We start from the raw sequence: 26,978 nt of genomic DNA, 5'->3' as shown, positions 1-26,978 counted from the left end.
CAAAGAAGAGTGAATGCTCTCTTTCTTCTTCACACACACACAGACAGACGCATGCACACACACAGAGGAGGGCCTCTCAGTGTAAAGAAGCATGACCAGCAGCAGCTGTTGGATTACCAGCTGCCTCTGTTTATCTGCTGAGACCCCGAAACCCTCTGTTCTCATTCAGCCTCTCTGCAGCCTCTCCTGTCCCTCAGTCCTGAGAGCTGTACTAGGAAGAAAGAGACTATTGAGTTAGTGAGGTATGTTGAGCTGAAAGCAGGAGTGTTTAATTTCACATGTGACCTGTTCAATAGAATGTTACGGTCAGAATTATTGATCGTATTGTCTATGATCAGTGTACTATAGACTGTCAGCTAAAGCAATGCTATTCTGGCTAAACCATTCTGATTTTACACACAGCCACCACACAGCTCCATGCTGCCGTTTAAAAACAATCATTTGTAAGTGTAAACAAACAAACAAACAGTCTTCAAAGATACTGTATGGCTCTGAATAACACTGCTGGGAGCATATGTGGGAGTCGCTGACTGCGAGCGACCTCTGGTGGTTATATTTATGAAAAGCAACAGTGCACGAGACTGGTCAGCTGACCAATGCGGAAGTGCTTAAAATCAGCAGTGTAAACAACGATTCAGAAGAAATAAAGTAAAAAGCTCTGTTTGGATAACTTTTTCTCCCCTAGTACGACAGCATGGTTCGGTGTTTCCTCATACACACCGTGTGCCCGGTGAGTGCTCTGTCTGCCGGGGAGAGCCGTGTTCTGTACTCCCGGGTTTTCGGTCCAGATGACGGAGTCCTGTCCGAGCGGCACCGAGACTTCAGCCCGGAGGAAAGAAGGCTTCTGCAGAAGGAGAGGGTGACCGCAGTAGCCAGGTGGGTGTTTGTGGTTAACAGTTAAAAATAAATCATTATTCGAAGTCATTTTTTTCTGGACATCCACAGATTGGGACAGAAGTGGACACTTTAATTAAGCCCTTTTTGTGTAATTTTGCCTGTAGGAGTGAAGAGATAAGGACAGCAGACATAATTAAATTCAGTTAATCACCTTTCTGTGTTTTTGCATTACATTAACATAGTGGAAACGACTTGACAGCCCAAGGCTCTGTCCCATTACTTGAGCTTCATTCATTTTCCACCAGGTAGACAGAGTGGACCTGTTGTGGTAGTCTTCTGATTCCGCTTTGTGGATGCATCTGATTTACACTATTCCCTCGTGTTTACAACAGGATTCAGCAGTTCATGCAGAGACTGCAGGGGGCAAAGATGTTTTTTTTTCCTCCTGAATAAATGTCTCAGTCAGCTCTGATAGCTGATGTGTGTTTTCTTTTCATGTTTTGGAACTAACACCTGTCCAGATAAAGACATGCAGCCAGTGTATTCTGTTGAGTGGCGTCTGTTCGTGTCCCTGCATTGCCTGTTGATGTTTGTCATATACAGTATTGTTCAAAAGGCTCTTTGAATGCTCTATTCATATCCGTCATGCAGTGTCATGAAGATCTATCCAGCGATGAGCACAGGAGCTATGTTTAGACTCAAGAACACAGGACTACTTGTTATACAGATGGTCTGCCAGACACCGAGATGGCCTCAGTCTCAATGCTTTAAAAAAATGAATTTACCTGCCAGAGTACCTAGAGCCATTTTTGGCTTTTGAGCAATTTTTTTTTTTTTACTGCTAATTGTATGAAGGTAATTTAAAAAAATACTGAAAATAGCACCCTGGCTTTATTTCTAGTGATTTTTAGGATTTATTCTTGTTGATAACTCATAATAGCAGTTCTTTCACCATCAATCATCTCTCTGTTTTCTCATATAAAGCATCCTGCTATTTTGATGGGAACACACAATGTAAAATGCCAGACAATAATATTTTTTTTTCAGTGACTCATGAATCATTGTGTGTAGGGATGGGTATTGATAAGATTTTAACGATTCCGATTCCATTTTCGATTCTGTTTAACGATTCGATTCTTTATCGATTCTCTTATCGATTCTTTTTTTTTTTTTTTAAAAAGGAGAACACTAAGGTCGATTAGCTTAGAACTTTGTTTTATATCTTCTCTTTGAACAAGATAGAAACTTAGGAGTAACATGGCCTTACAAACCCAACAGTGAGAGCTTCAGAGATCCAGCCTACGGCTCTTCAATGGGGTGTCACAGGGTCCCCAGGAAAAAAAATTGTAAATGTAAAATAATAAAATAAATATTCTTCTGTAGCAATAACAAAGTATAACATAAATTGTTCTGTGGCAATTACACAAGAATATCCAGTAATGTCCCTGCCTACAATTAAACACATTCACTTACCAAAAATCATCTGCTGTGGCAAACGGGTGCAAGCCTTTGACCACAAACTGAGTCACTGCTCTGTGACGTTCGTCTATCCTGCCTGAAAGGAGACGCAGCGAGAACTGCCAGCATCTGAGCCAGACTCTGTCTCTCTCATCATGGTCACCTACATGTACAGTAATGGCAGGTCTTGTAATAAGGCAGATCACGCTAACATAATATGCACTGTTAGTTGATTATTTACCTGCCGCATTAACGGAAGAGGGCGTGCAAACGTTACCGCTGCTGCTGGGAGAGTCACGAGTCCGGAGTGGAATTAAAAACACGACATTCATTTAAGGTCATCGCGTGTTTTGTGAGCAAATGCTTTTGCATATTCGTAGTGTTTCCTCCCTTAAATGAAATATCTACTTTGCAAGTTGCCCTGTTGTCATCGGTTCTCATGAAGTATAATCAAACTTTTGAGCGTTTGAGCCGCTTAGGCGCCGTGTTTCCTGCCAGGTAAATGACGCTCCGCAACGTGGTGACGTCATTCGGGGCGACTGGAATCGATAAGGGAATCGTTTGCAAAAATGGCAAACGATTCCAAGGAATTGAAACAGTGGGAACCGGTTCTCAACAAGAACCGGTTTTCGATACCCATCCCTAATTGTGTGTGTGTGTGTTTTGTTTTTCTCCTGTTCCAGCCTGTAACTAGTGATTACTACTGTCAAAGACAACGGTTGTTCTAATGTTATCAGTAAAACTGGTTAAATAGCTCAAAATAAAATGAGCCCCACAGTTATTGTGACTATGAAAGCATCCTAACTAATGGCAAAACACTTTTTGTGTCTCAGACAAGTCCGGAGTGCTATCTCTCTGTCCCGGGAAGCCTCGGGTCGGCTGCTAGTGGAGACGTTGCCGGGCGAAGAGAATCTGGCTCTGCAGGACGCCGACTGCGGCGTGGTGCGGCTCAGAGCCGGAGACCCGTTCTCCGAGGAGACGAGCGCTCTGTGGCTGGGGGTTCAGAGTCTGGGCTTCACGCTCGTCTGTGAGCCTCATGAGAACCTGCTGCTGGCTGAGGGAACACTGCGCAACCTGACCCGCCACTGCCTGGAGCACCTGCACATGCTGGGGCAAGGGAGCGAGGTGAGCCGTGGACACACATTCTACTGCTCAAAAAAATGAAAGGAACACTTTTTAATCAGCGTACACCATCAAGTCAGTTAAGTTTCTGGGATACTGAGCTGGTCAGCTAAGTAGCAGTAGGTTGTAAATAAGTTTCAGTTGCTTTGAAATTAAGAGTAGGTGCACTAGAGGGGCAAAAATGAGACAACCCCCAAAACAGGTTTTACAGGTCGAGGCCCCTGACATTTTTTTCCTGCCTCATCTTTTCTGATTGTTTTCTGGTACCAGGACCCTACAGAGGTTGCACAGGTACTCCAACTCCTTCAGGATGACACATCAATATGTTTCAATATGAAGGTTTGCCGTGTCTCACAGCACAGTCTCAAGACCACACAGGAGATTCCAGCAGGCAGGTAGCTACTCTAGGAGAGCTGGACTTCTTCTAGAGTGAGCATACTCACTCTGTTGCACTCGATGTGTGTTTAATTTGGACCTGGGGCCCGTTCTTCGTACGTCGCTTACTACATCCAAGATCAAATGACACATCCAAGACCAAATCATCGCGCTAACCGTGAGCTCGCTAATCCGGTTCTCCGAACACACCTGCTGTTGACGATTAGTACAGCTGGATGAAGTAATGTGAGATCACTGGGTGTCGTAAAAGGGGCTACGCATCCATAGTAGAAACATTGATCGGCAACCCTCTGATTGGTCGGCGAAAATGTCGAAGGAGCGCGCTCAGTATTTTTCGGCAGCAGAGCAAGAACTCTTGAGTGAGGGATTTCAGGAGTTTAATCAGAACTCAAGGGAACACTGCAAAGGCTGCAAAAGCAAGGAGAGAGGGCTGGCAGAAAGTTGCTGACAAATTAAACTCGTAAGTAATTTCATATCAGACTAGGGCTGCTCGATTATGGCAAAAATGATAATCACGATTATTTTCACTGAAATTGAGATCACGATTATTTGACGATATTTATTTAACCCTTTAAGACCTACTATAGAACCAAGTCCACCAGAGCTTATATTATTTTTATTTATTTTTTTTACATGCTGTAGTGCCATTTGTGGGAGCATTTCAAGTTGCTATACATCAATACAACTGTTATAGCCCATATTTTAATAATATGTATGCATTAAGTCCATAGTAATTACATAAATTGCAAAAAAGTGCAATAAACTACAAAAAAAATTGAAAATCGCTTTTGTTTTGTTTACATATATTTCTACTTGGAGAAGTTTAAGAGGTTTATCCCTCAAAACTTTAAATACAATAAAGTTGCAAAAAATAGTTTACAACAACTGGAAATTTATTTTGAGTGTCTTCATAGTTTTATTTTGGAGATACAGCAATTTTTATATACTGCAGGAAAAACAAAAAACAATCCTATGCTGCAAATTTGCAAAGAAAACAGCATGTGCATCATTTCACTGTGGGAAGTGTTACGAACAGCTGATAGGAACGACGAAGCGTGTTTCTGGAATATTATGTTTTTGTTGCTGCAAGCGCTTTTTATGCAGTTTTTGCAAAGCTATATGTGGAAGGAAACCGTGACCGAGGACAAGCTGATGGCATCAGATGTAAGTACAACTCCTCCGGTTTCATATGCAAAACAAATTATTGCGCTAGCTTACACGGTTCAGATTCTACAGGGATTTAAAAATAGTTACGCAAAACGGAGCGTGCTGCTCTGACCGGCTTTAAAGGGTTAACAATGACTTTAAAAAATAATATAAAATAGTGCACAACACCACTGAAGTTTTTTTTTTTTTTTTAACTCTTTTCAACCAACGGCAGTCACTCTCCAAATAACTTCTGCTTAGCTTTCCGAGCTTCCCTCGGGTCCTCTTAATCAGCGGTCTCCACCCTTTTTTGCGCCACGGACGGTTTATGCCCGACAATATTTTCACGGACCGGCCTTTAAGGTGTCGCGGATAAATGAGGGAGGGGCTAATAATCGGCTCAGTCATTTTTAATGATCGTTGAAAGCCCAGATCGTAATCGTGATTAAAATTCGATTAATTGAGCAGCCCTATATCACACTATATTATCCAATATTATATTACATTATATTATATTATATTATGTTATATTATATCCCCTTTCACATTAGAGCCCCAACAGGACCCACTAGAACATGGGAACAAGTAAAAGTGAAATATAAGAATATTCTACAGAATGGTAATATTTATCACTTATATTGCTTTTCGTCTCTTGAAAAGAGACCCTGAAATAATCTGTTTGTTTGTTCATAACAGCAACCAAGAAAAGGGCAGAGCAAAAAAAGACAAGTGGTGGTCCTGCACCCCCTCGTCAACAAGTTGGTTAAGTAAATAATACCCTCACGGGAAAATCGATATCTCTCTATGAGCACACTGTCGCGCTGAGCTAAAGGATCCTGTCTGTCCCGCAATATACGCTGAATTCTGAAAACTCTCCTTATCCACCTTCGCTTTTATAGCCGTGGTCTCTCATCTTGATTACACGAAGTAATTTACAATTACTACTCTGAAATATGAATTACATCTGTAATAATCACATACATGTAATAGAATGTTAATAGTACATTTCCCTTTTTTAGGATATGACCTGTATGTATCTGTGTGAAATCAATAAAAGAATCAAGTACTGCATTATCTTTAGTTACATTGATAATATTTATTTATGGTGAAACAGTGGAAAAATATCGCTGTTGCTTTCGTATAAATGAAGCGGACATACCTGCGTGGCCGCGATCTAATCCTGTTTACATAAAGTAAACCTGCTCCCGAGCAGGTTTACGCTTACGGCTCTGTTGCTACGACAGCAAGTCCCGAATGAGCTTCGGGGAACCGAACGATCCAGGATCACGCGAAATCGTCAACAATCAAATCCAGCTAACTTACTTAGCGAGGTACGAAGAACGGGCCCCTGGTCTGGAGTATTCAGGATCTATTTTCACAAATACAGTTTAGATTTCATAAATATGACAGAGTTATAATAAGTGCCCATATTACTATAGTTCAAACTTGCCAATTCCAGTTACTGTAATTTGTAAATGGCTATGGTCTGGTGCGGTATGAATTTTCATATGTTAAACCCATTTAAATTGGGTTTAAACTTTGTATTATCAGGAGTATTGTCCCTTTGATTGAGAAGTGGACGCCTGCCTGCGGGGTTGTAGCCAGCAGCAGTTTCATGAGCTTCATCTCAGTTAATTCACGTCACTGAATGAGAACTCTGGTATTGATGCCTTTTTGAGTGTCATCAGTTCAATTATCTGACAAGTAATATGGGGCCATGTGTCACTGATTGTGCTGACAGACCATGCAAGAAGTCTTTCTCTCAGTTTTGATGAATGAAGTTATGGTGTTTTATGTGTTTGTGTGTTTCACAGCACTTACTTTTAGCGCCTGTGCGATAAACCTGCTGATAGCTTAGCGCTCTCATCGAAATATAGTTGCTTCTGGCTAATCTTGGTGTCAGCTAAAATGCTAAACATGGGGATGTCACAAGCTGAAGTGCAACATCACATTTGTTAATGCCTTCTTTTATATACTGTTTAAGGCTTTCATAGATTAAAGAAGTGTTATCTCTGATGGCTGCTTCAGTGAGAAGTGTGTGAAGAACACTGAGACATGTCATTAGCTTTGAAGTTATTCTCAACAGTGAAACTTTAAAGACCTCTTGAGCCTTTTGACTTGTACAAACCTAGTGAAGCCATGAGTCACTGACCAGCTGTTGATAAAATGTATTGTTTTATTTCATTTCTCCAATTTTTCTTTTTTTCTGACAGGAATAATTGCATAAACATCTTTTCTTTACCACAAACATACAGTAGATCACTGTGACTCATGCATCTTCCGGCTGCTGTAAAGTGCATTTGTATTCAGAAACTGTAGCGAGTGTTTGTGTCTATATGCGTCCTAAGGCATCATCAGACTGCAATCCATTAACTTAAACAGTTTACCTCCCCAAAGAAAGATGATTGTCGAACACTGGTATCGAGACTCGCAAGAGCAGCCTCTCATTACGTGCTATGAAAAATATCAATAAAGCAAAATTCAGCAGTAATGAAACTAGATTGCAGCAGCGCGCATTCTTATTACCAGCTTTTAAGCATCTCTTGATTAATCGAGAAGCCTGCTCGGGGTCATCACTTGTGGCATTTTTCTCTCCAGGTCCTGCTGAAGAGCAACCGGATCGACGTCCTGCTCAGTCGCCTGCTTCCTCACGGCCAGCTGCTCTTCCTCAACCACCGCTTTGCCCAGAGTTTGGAAAAGGAAGTAGCGGCTTATATGGCCAAATAAAGCTGAGCAGCCACGGTTGCCATTTTCAGGGAGGGCGGGCTATCATTTACAGCTACTTCTAGCTATATCTGCTGGCTTCCAAGCAAACAAGCCCTCTGTCATTCACCTCCGGTGACATTTCCACGCTGGAAGATGAAGAGCGGACTACCAGCTGCTGCTGCTGCTGCTGCTGTTGTTAGAGATTGCATGATGTGTAAACACACAGAGTGGTAAATACCTGCCTCATCCACTTGCAGCTCACTCTTGGCTGTTTACTGTGTGGGTGGCTTCACTTCAAATCCTGTTTGTCAAATTGAAGAGTGGAAAGAAAAATGTGGCAGATTAAAGAGTGCAGTCGCAGAGGCCAGTTAAGACGTACTTGTCAGCATTAAAGCCTGCTGTTTATCTGATTCACCATACTCGAAATGTCACAGTGTGACCTTGAGGAGCCAGACTTGACCCTTTTTTGTGCTTTTTCAGATTTCAGTGAGTATAAATGAAATCTCGGAGTGTTATTGCCTTATAGTAACTCCTCATAAGACCTTACGTTTCCTACTACTCATTGGGATAGCGAATGGGTTTTAAAAGAATGTTTTGGGAGAACAAGAACACAGTATAAATCCTCTTAAAGAAATGCACAATAGAAAGGGAAGAACAAAAGATCTAGATCTGAGTTGTTTTATGACAATTTATAGCAGAAATGCCGCAATGCCAGTGATGCTAAGGACAACGGACAGGGCAGGAAGTGAGGAGACGTTTGGATAAACTATTATGAATGAAAGCAGAAATGTTGGCATGCAGAACATGGAACAAAACATGAGGAAATGATGACAAGTAGACCTACAAACACAAACATCCTGACTCAACAAATAAAAAATGTATTCCTGTGTCTTGTGAACATCTGTTGTTCCCCCCCGACTGCCTCTCCTCACATCGAGCCAGACTCTCCTGCTCCTCCTTCTGGCCTCTTAAGAGCTTCTTAAACCCCACTTTTTGTGCTGGCAACCAAAACCAGAGCTGTGTTTTTAGGTGTGTCTGTGTGTGTGGAGAGGAGATTGTGTGGATGCCAACATTGATTGCTTTGATCTTCTTCTTTTCCCCCCCCTGTATTAAAAATAAAACTAATTTCTTGTATTACCCAAGGCGTATGCTTTGATACTTGTGTAGTCTGCAATCAAGGATGCGGCACATCTCCCCCACCCAAAAAAAGAAAAAAAAAGAAGATATCAGCGAGGAGCTGGGGATTGCACCTTAAATGAGATGTAGCACACAAGAGGAGAATTTGATATGCTGAGCAAAAATTACTGAAAAAAATGAACCACCATAAACACCTTTACACTGATCGTGACAAGTAATGTCATGGTATGACCAGGAGAGGGAGCTGTTACTGTGACTTTCAGTGTGCCATGAAGGACGTTGGAGGGGAAATCTTACTTGGAGCTCTCTTCATAGAGAAAGAACTTGTTAAAAGATGGATGCTGGACTGAGGGAGACTTCCACATAATTGCAAAAAAAAAAAGGACAAGTACAAGACAAGAAGAAGTATTACTGAAGAGTCCTCACGGAGATGACAAGAAAGCTTGCCTTAGAAAGTTGGTAAGGTGGTCATACTGAATATTAACTTTCCAGCTTGTACAAATTGTTTTTGCCTTATATATGTATATATATATATATATACATACACACATATATAGCAAAATATAAAGAAATGAGGGGCGGTACTATATTTTATCTGTTTTGAGAATGCTCATCTTTCCATCCTGAAGCTATTATAAATAATGCCAGTGGAGACATCAGCTAAGTAAGTGTTGGTCCATCAACTTTCCAATAACAGCGTCTCTACTAATAGCGTGTAAAACACAGAAAAAGTATCTGACTCCAGGGGAACATTTTCTAAGGACAGATCCACTAAATGGAAGACGTCAAACGGAACTCAAGAGTTCTTTCAGTCAAGAAATTGTTACATTTCCCTTTTTTCCAACCAACAAAAACAGCCATATAAAGAAATATAAAGAAGTTGTGTAGAACTGGCCCGCACAGAGACCTGACTTCAACCCCATCCAAAACCTTTGAGATGAGCTAGAACATTGACTGCGAGCCAGAACTCATCATCCAACATCAGTGAGCGACCTTATGAATAACTCAGAGCTGGTTCAGACAGGCAGCGCAGGTCCTCTGCTGCACTCGCATGGCCTGCTTTTCTCTCTGCGTGCAGTGCCGTGCAGACGTTTGGGCAGTAGTGCTCGTCAAAATGACTCTGAATGGCCAATAAAGATGTCCTGATTTCTAAAAGGCACCGAGTTAAAGAGGATACATTTGATTTAATATTTCACGCAAATTGCTTTTCTTTAATTTGCATATTCCACAATTTCAACATAAAAAAGAAAAAATGGCCCACAGCAAAGATAGGTCAGCGCTTAGCAGCGTGCCCTTTGGCAAGGATCACAGCATGAAGGTGCTTTCTGTGGTGCTATGAGTCTTTCAGTTCTTGTTTGGGGGGATTTACAGTTGTTGTTTGAACACAGCAGAATGCAGTGGCACCACTCTAAATCTTCATGAAGGTCTTTTGCACTCAGACTGTGCTTTTGATTTGCCTCTCTAGCGATTCTATGAGCAATTTTCTCAAAGTTTTCCAGGTCTTCCTGACCGCAGCCTGGCCTCCACCGTTCCTGTTAACTAACATTTCTTAATTGCACTTCTAACTGAGGAAACATCCATCTTCCTACTGTCTTCTTGCAGCCTTCTCCTGCTTTGGGGGCATCAATTACTCTAATTTTCCAAGTGCAGTGCAGCTGTGTTCTCTACTGATTACTTGAGCAAGGTTTAAGGAGTGTTTATAAAGCTTTAAAATGTGCTCTACCTGACCTTTATTATGAATGAATGTGAACAAGCCACAACCTCTTGCTTAGAGTGTTATCTGCATGTGAATAATATTGAATCTTTAACTTCTATGCCTTTTGTAGATCTAATCTAATGAGAGCAACACTTTTTCTTTGGAGCAATTAGCTTTAAAAGACTGGAAGTCTTGTTATTGTTCAATAACATTATTTATACAAATCCGAAGCAGGAGATTTTAAGTAGGAGACATCTTTTGACATGCACACTGTAAGAAAGAAAAAGGCCATTAAACTTAAAATATCAACTGATTTCAATTCAATACATTTTTTGATTTTTTCTCTACTTTTGAGCGTTTTTATTGACTTTACTAATATTCACGGGCTGAGCACTAAGTTCTGGCATCTTCTTGTTCGACTAATTACAATAATTCTAGCTTTAATTTCATGCATTTCTACCTTTAAAAACAGAAATTCTTCTTGTTAGTCTGGTGCTAGTCTAGTGAAAATTGTAATTTCTGCTGATTGTTCACAAGTCAACAACAACAGGAAATGCATCAGAATAATAAAGTTTATTTTTGTTTTTGTTGTGTTCATGATCAAATGATCAAATCTGTGGATAAAATGATTGTTTCAGGAATATTGCAGTATCAACAAAAACTATGACCCAAAATTTGAGTTTGAGTGAAAATGTATAACACTTATCACACTAACATATTTCAGATAATTTAAAAAACATATTAGGAAAGATAAATAACCAGAATTTTTAGAAAGCTCAGTTCAGTTTCACTAGTCACACCCAGGCCTGACCACTGTCAGACCTGCTGAATCAAGAAATGACTTTAATAGAACCTTGTCACAAAGTGAAGCAGGCTCATAAAGCAACACACCATGCCATGATCTAAAGAAACAACTGACAAAACAAAGTCATTGACATGTTACCGGCTGGAAAGGATTCTAAAACCATTTCTAAGGCTTTGGGACTCCAGTGAAGCCCAATTGAGAACCTTTGAAAGGAGTGGCCATCTTACTGAAATTACTCTAAGAGTGATGAATGACTCACCCAGAAAGAAGAACTTAGAACAACATCTAAAGACCTCCACTTGCCAGAGTTAAGGTCAGAGCTCATGATTCAACAATAAGAAATTGTGTCCATGGGAAGAGGTCCAAGCCCAAATCCACTACTGGCCCCACAAAAAGAAAAGAAAAACATCTCGATGATCACTGAAATCTTTGGGAAAATATTCTGTGGACTGATGAAAGTCAGTTGAACTTCATACCACCAGTCAAGCATGGTGGTCTCGGTCTGCTTTGCTGCTTCAGGCCCTGGACGAGTTGCTGTAATTGATGAAACCATGAATTGTGCTCGCTACCAGAAAATCATGAAAAAGAATATCTGGATATCAACTCAAGCCCTGAAGCTTAAGGGCACTTGGGTTATGCAGTAGGACAATGATCCAAAACACAACAGCAAGTCCTCCTCTGAAAGTCTCAAAAAGTCAAACTTGACGTCTTTGAGTGACCGAGTCAAAGTCTGGACTTAATTCCGGTTGAGATGCTCCGGCAAGACCATAAACAGGCTGTTCATGCTTGAAACATTTTAGTGTGACTGAATTAAAACAATTCTGCAGAGAAGAGTGGGCCACAATTTCTCCACAGTGATATAAAAGGCTCATTAGCAGTTATCACAAATCCTTGAATGCAGCTCTTGCATGGGTGGCACAACTGAACGTCAGTGTTGTGCAAATTAATATTGCTACAAATGTGTTTTTCAGGGCATGCATACTAAAAGCAAAACTTGTACATTCACTCATGTTTTATTAACAATCAGTATGATTGGGCGCTACTGCCATGCCATGCACTCACAAGGAGGCGCAGATGCATGACGCATTTGGTTTTATCTGTGGAGCAGCTAGTGGGTTTCCAGTGGCATATTTTTATTTTTGAAATGGAAAACTTTTCAACAATTGTTAGTTGTTTTTTTTTTTATAGCATTTACATCTTAAATGAAAAACATTAGCATGTTTGTTGAGTCTGGTTCTTTTGAGGAAGAAGAATTCAGACTTTGTGTGTTAAAATCATAAAACTCATTCAAAGTGTTCTTAACTGTCTGTAATTGTATTCAAACTTAACTTCAGGTAGTTTCTGAGTTCTTTAAATTGTTTAGCAAATTTAGTTTACTTCATTTTATAATCTCCCAACAAAACATTTAGTTGATTCAAATGTGGAGGCTGGCCTCCATCCAGTTACTTGGCATCTTTAAAAAGTTGCGTTAAACAACCAGGTGCAGCATAAGGACTGACAATGCAGCGCCTCACCACTAGGGGGCAGTATGTAGCCAAAGACGATCCAAGCAGCTGCTCCCTGTGTTTCTTCTAATGGAAGACAAACAGTAATAGCAGAACCGGCCATAAAATCACAAATTCTACTTATTTGAAACCATTTAAAACAATATGATAGACATCAAAACAAGCAGGCGCTCAAACTGTTTTCATGTGTGTGGATCCTGTTTGTGATTACGTCTAATTAGGGAAGCTCGGAAAATCAGAAGTTGATCTTTGCCAACAAGCAGCTGTTTGATAAAATGCATGACTTGGTGTCAAGTGGAGATTAAATTTACAGTATCTGCTGCAGATATTTTAGCATGTATGTTGTGCTTTCAAAGCCTGTGATTGTAATGGCCTAGCTACATTTAATTACAGCACAGCTCGGTTTGAAAACAGGGACTATTAAAAAGGACATGTTACGCAGCAGAGTGTACAAATAAACACGTGGAAGTCAGAAGGGCGAAGGAGACGCTCAGCATAATTGCACAAAAAAAATCCCAGGGACAGAAAATGCAATGATGCCACAAAATGAGCATGCGCAGGTTGTCTTGACTTTGAAAGGAGGGCGCTCTCAGGTCAAAGTTTAAATGGAGGAAGGTCATGAAGAGGTTTTTCTACTGAGTGCTACCAAAAGCCCAAGAACTCCGGCTAAACACTGCAGGTGATAGCTCCCTGATTAGCACAAGGCGCGAGCCGGCTGCTTTAATGTGTTGCTGAAATGAAAACGTCAACACTCTCTGGCTTCAATAGCACTTACAGAGGGAATAAATTGAAGGCCATTAACTGAAGTACAGAAAATTCTCATAGCTAACAAAACCCGGTTCTGAGAATGGCAAGCAGATGGTGAGTGGGGCAAGGTTAAAGAAGACCCAAAGGTCAAGCTGCATGAAGCAGCAGAGCCAGTGGATCAAAGGCAAAATCTGGGTATCTGCTTTGTACACGAGCTGGACTGCACTGCTGACCCACCAAGTCAAGAAAGAAGGTGTTTCCCAGAGCACCTGATACTCTGTAGTAGCGAGCAGAGTGGCTGTCCCACAGATTTTCACTCTTTTTACAATATTCTTATCCACTTGGCAGCTCCCTCCTGCTCTGGTTTTGTGCTCCGGCTCTCCCCTCCTGCCTTTCTTCTTCCAGCTTCCCTCATATTCACTCATCATCTGTGCGGGCTGACCAGACCAAAGCTGACATTGTCACAGCCCATCTCAGTCACTCACTCAATCTTTTCTTCTCCCCGCTTTTTGTTCTCTCCCTCCCAACGGCCTCAAGCTCCTAACAAAAAAAAAACAAAAAAAGATTTTCTCATTGCATTTAGAGTGTGGTCATTGAGTATGCCAACTCCTGAGTTTAAGGATTTTGCTCTTAATATTTTTTCTCCTGCCTCATTAGATGTCTCCCTGACTATTGTATGGCTCATGGCGAGAGCGCAGTGGAGAAAATGGGCTCAGCCCCAGCCAGAGATACAATATGAATTTCAATGCGAGTTGACGACTTATTCACTTTAGCCTCTGTCAGGGCATGCAGTGTGAAATACCTGAACGCCATGGCTTCCATTCATATACATTAGGCATCATTTCTATTCCCTTTCACGCGTACATCGCTAGAATTTCAAACGTTCCTCTGCTCCTGGGCCACAGCTAAGTGGAGTTTCTATTGGAGTGGAGGTGGAGGAATGCTCAGTGCTAACAGCTAAACGCCACTCATATTAGATGTCACAACAGATCTGCGTGATCTGTAAATTTCTGCTTTCTCCGCAGAATCCGTAGGAGGGAGATTACATGTTTGTGGAGTGCGTGGGTGCGCACATGCCAAGCTTGAATTAATGGCTGGAATGTAATAAACATAAATTTGTCATGATGATTTTTTTCCCCATAATTCTGTAACTTATACCTGGAATCATCTTTAAAAACACACACACATATGCAGAGGGAGTATCGCATTCTCTCTCATCCAGTCTATCGGGCATCACAAGTGAGACGTTCTCTCTTAGCATCTCAAATCGCGTTAGATTTCCAATTTCAAGCCCTTTATTTCATAGCTTTTTTCTCCCCAGTCTCTGAAAAAACATCTTTTCCGCATTTCAACCAACATGCGCGCAATGTGCCTGCTTTCTAAAGGTACGGTTTGTCAGAGGCAGACTTCAAACAACCCCATTAATTGAAAATATAAGTCAATTATTTCTTAATTAAGCTCCCTCTGCTGCGGGATGCCTCTGTAGGATTTCTGTTTTTGCTCATTACCAATGAAAAGGCAGCGCGTGGGTCTGCGGGGAAACAAGTCGAGTAAATAACTTCACACCAAGAAATGAAAACGGGGACTTTTATGGCGTTAATTTTTCTGCTTTCTGTTTGTGTTCTTTTTTGTTTTTCACACCAAATTGATTTATTGATCTGTAAATAAGCTAAGCGATAAAGTAGTCTAGACTGATAAAGGCCACATGCTCCGGATGCTCTGATAGTGACTCAGAGGGGATTATATAGCAAACTGGATGCCATCTGTTTCTGCACGGGAGACGCTCTTAATATTTGTCACCACTGTTTAAATCACAGATAGAGATACTTTCACTTACTTTTCGCTTTTCTCTTAAAATCACAGCGACAGGCTGTGCACGCACGGCTCCGTATAAACTCCTAATAAGTTCCAAGAATTGTAGCAAAAACACACTCGTTTCTTTATCACGCAGAAAACCTTCTGCTGCTTTACAGCTTGCAATTAGCCATTAATTGCAATTTTCAGCAGTAATGAAAATAATTTCAGCGAGGCTGGAAGCTCCTCAGCAGTATGTCTGGGATCATAATTTCAACAGCTCTGAACAAATGTGGTCACATCCACTACAGAGTACCGGCTATAAAATGTTACAGCCTCCCCAATAAATTTACATCCGGGGAATGGTTGACTCCTTTATGGTAAAATTACAGTGAGAGTGCGTGTCACTGTGTCATAGTCGGGCCTGGAGTTTTTTTAATGGGTCATGCCCCTTTATCACATTAATACTCCCCTATGTCTCCTCCCTGCTCCTCACTGCACTTTTATTCAATCAGATCAGAAAAAAGCTGTCTGTATTATGTTTATGTTTTAGAAATACAGCCACATACAATTCACCTTTCCTCTTTGATTTTAACTGAATAAATCAGGATATCTATGAAGCAAATTCACTCAGTGAAATAAGGGAGTGCTTCAATCACAAATTGGCTTTTAATGAATGAAATATCCAAGTTGAAATCCTTTAATGGTATACATTTTGTAATTTGTTGAGAGCAATATGGTCAATGGAAACAAAAATCACAAACGGCTTGAGGGTTTGAAATTTGAAATCACAGGCCATGTTCACTCCTGACAGTGTCACTCCTGATAAGATGGTAGATCGGGTCAAGGAATTTCCTTCCAGACCTGGGTCAAGACATCAGTAAGCTCCTGGACAAGTGCTATTTGATGGCTTCAGATTCACTGACACATCCCAAAGGTTCTCAGTTCGATTTAGGCCTGGAGAATGTGAAGGGCTGTCAATAGTTAATGGTATTAATATCTGTCATCACCCGGGAACTTCCTATACACTCTTGTTGGACACTGGATGTTCTCTTGAAGCAGCAGGAACTCAGGGCCCATGACACAAGCACAATTTCTGATAATGGGCGTGAGGATTTTATCGTCCATCCACAGCATCTCCAAATTCTTTCGTGCCACTTTTGGCCACTAGGGGGCAGAAGACCTTAGAAAAAAGCTCTGAGAAGGCTCTAAAGTTCTTACTGGCCACATGTTAGCAAAGAACTGCATATTCACCCAGTTGTTCCCAGTTTGGGGTCGTTGTCATGTTACTACTTATCACAAATGTCAAAATTATTAAAAAAAAAAAACTAGCTGAGGATTTAATTCTTAATCTTATCTATAAAGCAGCTCAGATTGTTGATTTTTAACCACAGCTTGTTATTCTGCTTTTGCCAGCTTATGTTTAATTGACTTAATGCCATGTGGCCCTATAGGCAAGCATTATATATTTAATTTAATACAGATTTACTGACAGTAATACTATTCAAAATATGCATCATTTAGTATTTTAGTATTTATTTATTTATTGTCATTGTCAAGAACAATGAAATTGCGTTTGGGGCTTCCATACAACCCCAAAAAAAGAAGAAAATAATAAATACCCCTTAAAACCCAAGTGTACATATTTAACCCAGTGTGACTCCAATGCAATAAGACAATCCTTAGCAATAATGTTCGTAGAAATTCAGACAAAGACCTGAGAAACATGACAAAATACAACAATGCAACCCATTCAATATTATTGTACTGTGAGATATGATATCAGATATGATAGTTATCTATTTAAGAAAGAGGGGGGGGGGGGGCAGGAGGGGGAAGAGAATAAAGATATGATGCACCAATGCAGACCAGTTCATTGCTATTAAGAAGTTGGATATGGTTATTGTCCGTGAGAGGGGGGCAGAGAGTTCAGGAGCCTCACAGCCTGTGGATACAAGCTGTTGGCCAGTCTGGATGTTCTGGCCTGTATAGACCTGTACCTTCTCCCTGAGGGCAGCAGATGGAAAAGGTGGCGCGCAGGGTGATGTTGGTCCCGCAGGATACTGTGCACCCTCCTCAGACAGCGAGTGGGGAAGATATTACTGATCTCTGGCAGACTTGTTCCAATAATTCTGCCAGCTTCTTTCACCACCCGCTGGAGTGCTTGCTGATCGGCCTTGGTGCAGCTGGGGAACCACACTAGAAATCCATACGTCAGAACGCTGCTGATGGCACAGTTGTAGAAGTTCAACATCAGAGATCTGGGAATGTGTGCGCTCCGCAGTCTCCTCAGGTAGTAGAGGCGCTGTTGGGTCTTCCGTACAACTGAGGTGATATGGTTGCCCCAGGACAGGTCCTCGGTCACAGTTACCCCCAAGAATTTAAAACTGCTCACCCTCTCCACCGCCTCACTGCCAATGAAGAGAGGCAGATGGTTGTTATGGCCCCTCTTCCGGAAATCTACAATGATCTCCTTGGTCTTTTTGGTGTTTAAGACCAAGTTATTGTCGTGGCACCATGACTCTAGTTGTTGCACCTCTGTCCTATAGTTTGTCTCATCATTGTTGGATATAAGTCCGAGCACTGTAGTGTCATCTGCAAACTTAACAATGAGATTGGACGCGCAGGAGGAAATACAGTCATGGGTGAAGAGAGTGTATAGCAGAGGGCTCAGAACACACCCCTGAGGGGCACCGGTGTTGACCACAAGGGTGGAAGAGGTGTTCTTACCCACTCTGACACTCTGTCTACGGTTAGTGAGGAAGTCCACAATCCAGTTGCACAGAGAGGAGTTAAGTCCCAGTTGGTGGAGTTTGGGACGGAGTTTGTATGGCCGGATGGTATTAAAAGCCGAGCTGTAGTCTACAAAGAGGAGCCGTGCATAGGTGTTCCTGTGTTCCAAGTGCTTCAGTAATGTGTGCAGCACTGTGGCGATCGCATCCTCGGTTGACCGGTTCTCCCTGTATGCAAACTGGTGCGAGTCCAGGGATGGTGGAAAAGCAGCTCTGATGTGTTTAATGACCAGTCTCTCCAGGCATTTGGCGGGAATGGGGGTGAGTGCCACAGGTCTGAAATCGTTCAGACATGTGACATTTGACTGTTTTGGGATGGGAACGATGGTTGCTGCTTTGAAACAGGATGGTACCAGTGAACAGGACAACGAGGTGTTATATATAGAGGTGAAGACGTCCGCCAGGTCCGCAGCACAGTCTTTTAGCACCCGGCCCAGCCCATTTACTGTTAAATGAACTAATTTAACATATATTTAATTTAAAAAATGATTAATTGATATTTAAAATGATAACTTGGAAACTTTAACTCTTTCTCCCATAAAGACTAGATATCACCATCTCCCAGCACCCTTAGAGACAGGTTTTGACATCTCATTATATCAATAAGGACAGGGTTTGATTAGACTAGGTACCAGGTTCTTCACTTGAGTTGTGCTAAAATATTTAACTGGGCCTTTCCCAAAATCATTTTTCTGATCTTCTGAGATAAAATGCACCAGTAAATAACTCGAGCAATATTGCACCCATTTAAAATATGACTCTGCGCATGTCTTAAGAGCCTCATCCTTACGTTGGTTCACCGCAGCTTTGAATTCAACCGCACAGTGCTCGTGGCACGTGAGAGCCTGGAGATGGGAAATGCCTCATTATGACTGCTTTCCAAGTTAAATGGAGAAGATGTATTATTCATTTTGGAAAATCCCCTGTGAGTGAGACCCAACAGGAAAACAGGAAGTGTGGGAGGTTTTCTCTCTGCCAGCCATTAACCAATTGGTTGATACACCCAGTTCTGCATTCGGAACCCAGGAGAAGCCGTGCAGCATTTGCTCACATAAATTACAGGATGTCCAGGAGGCCTCATCAAACGAGCTGGCTTTTCTTCGGTCTTGATAATAGCATCTCTCCTTTGCCAGACTCTAGTGTTTTTTACTTTCCATTCAATTACAATGGCATTTAATACAAACTCAAACTGTAGCCTAATTCAGCATCTGGATTCTGTATCAGCTCAGTGTCTCATTTCAAAGCAATGCACCCTTCTTCTGCTGATTTAGAGGACATACTGGCGGGTCTTTTAGACTCCCCGGCATGCTACACTCCATTGTCCACTGATAAGTTGTTTAATGAAGCATTCTGGAGAGCCTAATCAACTCGCAGTAGTTGAGATTTATAACAAAACCACATTGTATGTACAAGGACTTGTGATGCACGATGAGACACTGATGAAGACGTAACACTGAAATGTTTGTCTGTGGGCATTCTTGCACTTTATCACTTTTTTTGCAGTCTGGTGAGCTGCAATAGATGTTTTGAGGCTTTTTTTTGCCTCTTCTGCTGTCATTTGATATGACTCTGGTAAATATATCACCTAAACTAGACAAATGAAAACCCAGTCCCAATGGAAATGTATCTTGTTAGCACTCTGAACAATTTGTTGATCACAGTAAATTCATTTTACGTTTTCATTAACACTTTTCACAGCGCAGGTAAACTGTCACAACATATGTTGTAAACCTGTGGTTTTAATGTTTCCGTGTGGATGGTTTGATAAGGATTATGGCAGATGTGTGAAACAAACTTGTCTCTGTATAAAGTTGCCTGATGAGACATTAATTTTCACATTTCTGGACTCGTTTTAGGAGAGCCCCCTTTAATTCACTGGATAAAATCGCATAATACAAATACACCGCATGAGTTCAAGGGTTGCAAAGTGTATAATAACGTATGTGCTTGTACTTGCAAACTAAACACACAGAACTACTGTGAGAATAAACACTAATTCCCTTTGCATTTTATGCGTGTCACTGCAGAAGGCAGTTGCACAATGCATCTTCGGGTGTGCATAGTAATACAGTTTTAAAGAGGGAATTGCAATTAGAGAGAGGGGGGAAAGTGGGTCACTTGTGACACCAGGGATGTGCAGCAGAAAGCACTATGTGCTTGTCATGTCATCTCTCACTAAGCTGCAGTCACTCAGGAGCAGCCCCCAGTGTCAGTGATGTCAGTTTGGGCAGGTTGGATCCACTCTAAAAGCAAGCCTGTCCAATTTTCTCCTTACTGGCCATTATCCCTCACAGAAAGAGCCTCTAATATGTTGCAATACAGCTGTCATAAGGACTGGGCTCATATAAGGAGATTAGATTAACTGGATATAGGAATGTTGTCAATGTAACATTTTTTGAAACACCGTGTGTAGGTAGTAAAGCTATTTTAGACCATCATATATGCCTTGAAGGCGATGTTAGGATACTGAAGGATAAATGGTAGAATCCCTATTCTGTAATGGCAGCCTAATAATTACCTGTGTGTGTGGGTAGCTGTGTTGTTGTCACCTATTTGATATTTAAAGCACTTTGAAAAGATCTTTGAAAATCGCTGTGACCTCATTTGAACACATCACACGTTACACTTTTGACTGATGCCTTTTTTCAGCTCTGGCTGGAGTCCAGCCATGTATATGTATAATTTACTGCAAACCAACAAGGTGTATGCATGCAAGGGTTGGAGGAGACCCATAATTTCTACCAGCGATAATCTCCGGAGACACGTCCACATTCGTTGGCACACTTACGTGAATGACACATACAAAGGCCTCTGTGTTATTTACTGAACAATTATTTGCTGTGGATTTTCTCGAACATGGAAATTAGGCTGTTTTTTTTTTATCCTTCTAATAACTTTGCACGTACGTGCCAAAGTATGCAAGAAGATTAGCATTTTTCGCAATCCTTGCCAAATTTTACCCATGTGTTTTCCAATTTGAGTCTCAGGCAACACAAAAGCAGCAGCATATTTGGGGTATTTCAGTTAAATAGTGTCAAATAAAAGACTAAAATATTTATAAATTAAAAGCTAAATGGTACCCCGAGGTGTGATTAGTGGTGTTATTAGTGGGTATGTTGTATAGTTTATGATGTTACAGTTGCGGTGTTTTGTTCCCGTTGGGAGCAGAAGATGAAGCTGTACACAATGTCAGGGGCAGCTCAAAGGCTCTTAGCAGTCCTCCTGGTGGAGCTGGCCTTTTACCCATCCTTTCTAAAAGGTGACATTTTTTACCATATCTTTGCAGTGAATGACTTCGGATACAATCTTGCTCTGATCTATTTTATTCATGTTTCTGTCACTACAGGGGCCCTGCTATGGGTAAAGGTTAGGAAGTGTAAAAAACAGTTGTTCTTCCCATTCCATCTGAACTCCAGAAGTTTTCTCACAGTCCTTTGTGACTACCTGTCCTGTTTTAAGGTTTCCAGAGGTTGTCCGTCCTCCACTCCATGTCTCTAGAGAGTCACAATTAATTTTTTCTCTCCCATCTCTGTTTAGCTACTTTTATCCCTAGCCTTATCCCGCCTTGATCCTTTATCGGTTTCAACAGTTAGAGAGCTGCCCACTCCCCAGAGTCCTCCTCTCTTACCTGGAAAGCTCTGGCTTCAAACTGTGAAGAGAGGCTTATTGATTTTCAAAAAGTTTGCTGAAATACAAATAATTATGCATCATTACCTAATGCTAATACGATTGCAGCGTATATCTTCAAGGATTTTCTTTTCCTCGTCCCGATCTTTGTGAAATAATAGTTTCCCCTCCCAGAGGGGTTTTGGAACACCAATGAGACTTTTTGTTTTGTTGGAACAAAACTGATATTTCTGATCTAGCGCGGCTGTTATAGCCAAGGTGACAGTGGAGGAATGATGACCTGGTAAGCTATGTTTTCACAGTTTTTTTTTCTTTCTTAAAATTGTTTCCCCTGCAGCGAGGATGGATTTATATGTACCTACAATGAGGGTGGCATGCATCAACCCCAAATTACCTTGTCCTGCCCAGGATAGAAAGCAATATTTAATAACTAGCTGGTCTTTACTCTCAGTGCTAATGAGGGAAATTTCTGTCCACGGCTTTCCAACTGTCACAGCTCATTACAGCAGGTTTCAAAGCTATACCTGCCTGAAGTCTGATGTCTTTTCAGACTGGACCTTTTTTCATTGTTGCCTCCTTCTCAAAGAGAAAAGGTAGTCAGGTGATCGCCACATTAAAAACCTCGAGAGACCCTGCAGCTCCAATTCAAACATTTTCTGTTGTATTGATGACTAATGTTAATTTCTTTAATTACAGAAACTAAAGCTACATGTCGTTTATGCTGATTTTCGTTCAGCTTTTGGTTCACTTTGCCCTCGGGCATCTATAAAGGTGAATGCATCTAAACATTTTTATTTCAAAGAATCCTTGTTTGAGTAAACTGACGACCAAACGTCCACACCAATCCAGATCATGGTAAAAGTAGAGTTTCGGTGTTTTAGTGCGTGCTGACACAAGCTTCAGCTGTCCCAGAAAATGAATTATGGGAATAATTCTGTGTTCTTGCAGCTCAGCCTCATTCAGCAAGCTGGGGCACAGCAACACCTTTCATCCTAACCTCCCTAATGAAATTACAGACTTGCCCTATTTTCTAATTTTATTACTGAGATCATGTATGTACAGTTTACTGCCCCTAAAGTAGGAAGTCCCATAATGAAGAAGAAAGAAACGTCTGTCATTCAACTTCAGTGTAAGTCATGGTGGACTAGGTTGGTAAAAACAACCCAAACTTTGGTGGCAAAATGAGGCCAGAACAAATGAAGTTAGTAATGTGCAGGGATAGCCTTTAGTCGCCGAGGATAGATGGACATAGGTGCAAGAAGGTGGTTGGTTTAGAACAGATGAGAAAAAGAGCGCAGAAAGGAAGTAGGACTGCTGGGCGAAGTGTTCTCTAGGGGTTGTGACACCTGAGGCGACTCGACGCCGGGTAAAAGAAAATGAAATGAAGCTGAGCCGAGTGTGGGCTTGACAGACATTGTTCAAGTTGTGGTGAAAAGAGAAATGGGTTTCTGTGGCTCTAGTAGTATCCACTGGTCACTGAGGGTGCCAATAGAGAGGACTTGTTAAAATGATGAAAATATGAGAATGCTGTATTTCCTCAGTTTGCTCTGCGACACATACACACGAATCGTGAATAAAAGGCTGCTGAAACATGTTTGCATATTGTGTTTTGTATATTTAACACATGTGCTTGCAGTGCGCTGACCTGTATGCACATTAGAGGTGGGCGGATTGATCCAAATGTCGACGCTGGTATTTGTATGGGATCAATACTGCCGTGATCGATCCTCTGTTTTTATCCTCTAAGTTCATTATGCAGCCCACTGAACTGTGTTGCATTTTTTTCTTGGAAATGAAAAAAATATAACTGAAACATGCGCTATGAAAAATGTCTGAACCTTTTCGTGTTGACTGTCTCTATTTTAGCATATTTAAACAACAGAAGTTTCCCCAAAGTGCTTTAAAAACAGGCACATTTACAAAAAAAACAAAACGAGTGATTTGTTGCATTTACTAATTATTGTGGAAAGTAAAAATCAAAGTGATTTAGCGGTCATTAAAATGTGTTCAGAATTTGCAAACTAATAATGATTCATCTCATAAATCACGACACACTCTCTCCTACATAAACTGGCTTTATAGTATCGGTGCTGGTATCAGTATCGGCAGTATTGTCCTCGCATTTCCTTGGTATCTGATCAACACCCAAATTTTCCATATTGCACAGCAGTGATGCACATATGTAAAAGGTAAGCAGGCTTAAAGGTAATACTGTTTGCTTCATTAAGTAATAAAACTCATCCTTTTCCTGTACTGTGTTTCTTTTTCAAAGTGGCTACTCCCCAATGTATTTTCAAAATAAAAGCAACCCTTCTACTGTAGTCATGAAGCTCCTTTGCTGCAACCTGCATAAATGCCACTTGCTCTTGATAGCAGCGCACGCACTATTAGCAGACACTCTTTCACCCAGCTGAGGGCAACAATTAGCCAACAAAAGGGAATCTCAATCAATTTCAATTTCACCTTTGTAGAGACAATTGAGAACACAAGGGGTTAATTATCCCTCTGCAGTATTGATTGGTGTTCCTCGTTGGCCTTTTAATTAGGGTGAATGATTTGGTGCTGAGGTTGGAGTGAGAGTTAAATGATAAGCATGAGTAGAGGGAAGAGGTGTGTGCAGCAATTCGTCGCCTCCACTCAACAATTTCAGGCCTCCTCCTGTTCATACCCCCCCTCCCCGCCCCACTTTCCTGTACTTATGAATCTGACTGTGCTTTTAGCTGAATAACGTAGGGGCCTCTCATTCAATCTTCTTTTCTCCCCTTCTAGTTATGTTTGACGAATGTGGCTTGATGGAGGCATTTTCTGTCACTCAGATGTCTGAGATTTTGCATATCACATGCTATTTACCTGTGACAGGCAGATCTGCTGCAATACATAGTTTGTTTCTTATGTATTTTTCATGAAGAAGATGGCATAAAAGGTTATTTTTCTCTTCAGTGAAAGAAGATACCTCCTCAAGCTGTCTCGTTGTCATGTCTCATTGATGGGGGTATGATATGGAATGAATAAAACTCAGATGCAGAAACACTTGCTGGGAGCTTTCTGTGAGCACTGGGCTTCATGCCGCTTGGCTATGCTTGGCTACACAGGTGACAGTGTGGCTTAGCTGTGAAAGTAAGGCAGGCAGAGCTGCAAGGCAAGCCTAATTGAAATCCCCTCCTATGTGAGACAGAAGAGATGGAGCTGTAAAAGGGCCTGTAATTACTGAGGCCACTAATGAGAGATAATTAGGTCATATGGCAATGTCTCTACTGGGGCTGTGCTGCAAGAGATGCGGTTAGGAATAAAAAGGTGGGAAAAACTATGAACTCCTGTTGCTCATCACCATTATGTACCACCATTACAAATGAGCAGTTCATTAGTAGCAATAAGTTATGCTCTTTTTCATCATCAGCAGAGTGAATTCTACAAGAAGCCACGGTACACACCTGGCAAGAGATGCAAGGGCGTAAAGTAGATTTTTGCGCCTAAAATGATAGTAAGGACCTGATAGAGAATATGCAAAATTTCTATCCAGTCGTGTGAAAAAGAGCAGTTTCAGAGGACTTATTGAAATTAGAAAAAATGGAAAAAGTAAGGCTTGTTTGAAGTGTTTGTCAGGAGACAGTCTCTTCCCTGTGAAAAGAACATGACAGGACAGCTTAGAAAAATTGTATTTCAACAAACCACAAGACCTCTGGAATAACACCCCTTGGGTAGATACGACCAAAATGGAGATGTTTGCTCATATTGAACAACACCACATGCTAGCATATCAGTAGGGATGGAAATTGATAAGAATTTAGCGATTCCGGTTCCATTATCGATTTTCTTATCCGATTCTCACTGGCTCCCCTTTGAGATTCACCACTATCGCTAAGCAGCAGATCAAAGGTATTTGTGCAAAGTAATTGCATGCTGTGTGGTTCCACACACCAACACAAACACCTATGCTAATGAGGACACACTATGATCTTTCTCTTAGTATTTAGGTATGAACACAAAGCTGACAACAGAAAATAAAGATGGAAACCAGCGCCGAGACTTTAAAGCGATCGCCATGGTGATTCCACTTTAGAAACAGGTAGAAACAGAGGTTGCAGCCTCAATGCTCGTCAGTGCTTTTGATACCCGTTGAAGTTCAGTTTCAGGCTGCTGGCCTGGAGTCAGCATTCACTCAGCTTTAACATCACTTTGGCTTTCTTGGCTAGCTTAGTATTAGAATGCTGCTGTGCAGATGCTTGCAGGCTTGAAGTTGTGTTAGCAGCATAATGCAGCTGTTGCTGTTCTGGATGCAGTTTACCACTTCACCATTGTGCTCTTGTCCTTTTTTGCAATAAAACACAAATAAATTATCCACATCAGTGCTCTAGACTGTACTGCTAATGTCCTCTTCTGGTACAAGAACTGAAATCAGGTGATTGTACGATTGATAAGCGGCAGACTAAGAATTCCAAGGAACTGAACTAAAAGGAACAAGTTCTTACCAAGGACTGGATCTCAATTCCAATCCCTGCATAGCATCGCAAACACCTCATGCCAACTGTCAAGAAAAACGGGGAGATATCCTGATTTGGCTTTGTTCTGCAGCCACAGGACCTGGACACCTTCCAGTCATCGAGTCAACCATGAACTCTGTGTACCAACTTGTTCTAGATCTGTCCAAGAGCTGAAGAGTGGCTGAAACCGAGTCATGCAACAGCAGCAATCGGAGAAGTTGGATCCTAAGAGAGCCGTGCATGAACAAATGCCCAAAACTTGCAACGAAATGAAACAACATGACGAGTGGGCCAAAATTTTCACAATAACATGAGAGAATGATCAGCTCTTGCAGAAAATAAGTGCTTCATGTAATTGCTAATAAAGGTGGTTCTACATGCTACTGAGTCGAGTTAGTTATTTGCAATGCTGCACTGAGTCCTGCGAAACTCTCGTTTTTTTCACATGACTGTATCTGGTGGATCTGTTTCGAGTTAATTGTGCTCCTTGTGTTTTTTCTTGACTAATTTGGCATCAAGCTGAAATTGTTTTTCTCTGCATTTTCACATTGCAGACTTAATTTGTACTCTTTAACAGTTAAACAATAAAAAACAGGTTTAAATGTTAATAAGAAGTAATTATGCACTTAAATAAAAGTAATAATATCACAGTGTGTGATGAACATATTAAAAAATCCGTTTGAAACAGAACATTTTGAGCCTGATGTGCCCTCAGCTCATCTGGATTAT

At 41.2% G+C, this 26,978-nt stretch overlaps 1 protein-coding gene across 1 annotated transcript; it reads left to right on the top strand.

Moving 5' to 3' along the window:
- The first annotated feature begins 589 nt into the window (after positions 1-589).
- Positions 590-8,802, top strand: ap5s1 (adaptor related protein complex 5 subunit sigma 1). The gene is made up of 3 exons (XM_085257952.1): positions 590-876; positions 3,129-3,420; positions 7,558-8,802. The coding sequence occupies exons 1-3, from the start codon at positions 695-697 to the stop codon at positions 7,684-7,686; spliced, it is 603 nt and encodes a 200-aa protein (XP_085114078.1). The 5' UTR covers positions 590-694; the 3' UTR covers positions 7,687-8,802.
- Positions 8,803-26,978: the final 18,176 nt, after the last annotated feature.

This window comes from Mchenga conophoros, linkage group LG19, assembly GCF_057382185.1.
Source record: "Mchenga conophoros isolate Kocher_MC1m ecotype Shallow Benthic linkage group LG19, M_conophoros_male_GT1.1, whole genome shotgun sequence".
In the NCBI taxonomy this organism is placed as follows: domain Eukaryota; kingdom Metazoa; phylum Chordata; class Actinopteri; order Cichliformes; family Cichlidae; genus Mchenga; species Mchenga conophoros.
This window is presented reverse-complemented; position numbering and strand designations above follow the sequence as displayed.

Excerpts from the sequence above, each read along its gene's own strand:
- ap5s1 (XM_085257952.1), top strand. The coding sequence starts at position 695 with ATGGTTCGGTGTTTCCTCATACACACCGTGTGCCCGGTGAGTGCTCTG. Across the intron at positions 877-3,128 it reads AGGGTGACCGCAGTAGCCAG|ACAAGTCCGGAGTGCTATCT; the intron begins GTGGGTGTTTGT and ends TTTGTGTCTCAG. Across the intron at positions 3,421-7,557 it reads TGCTGGGGCAAGGGAGCGAG|GTCCTGCTGAAGAGCAACCG; the intron begins GTGAGCCGTGGA and ends TTTTCTCTCCAG.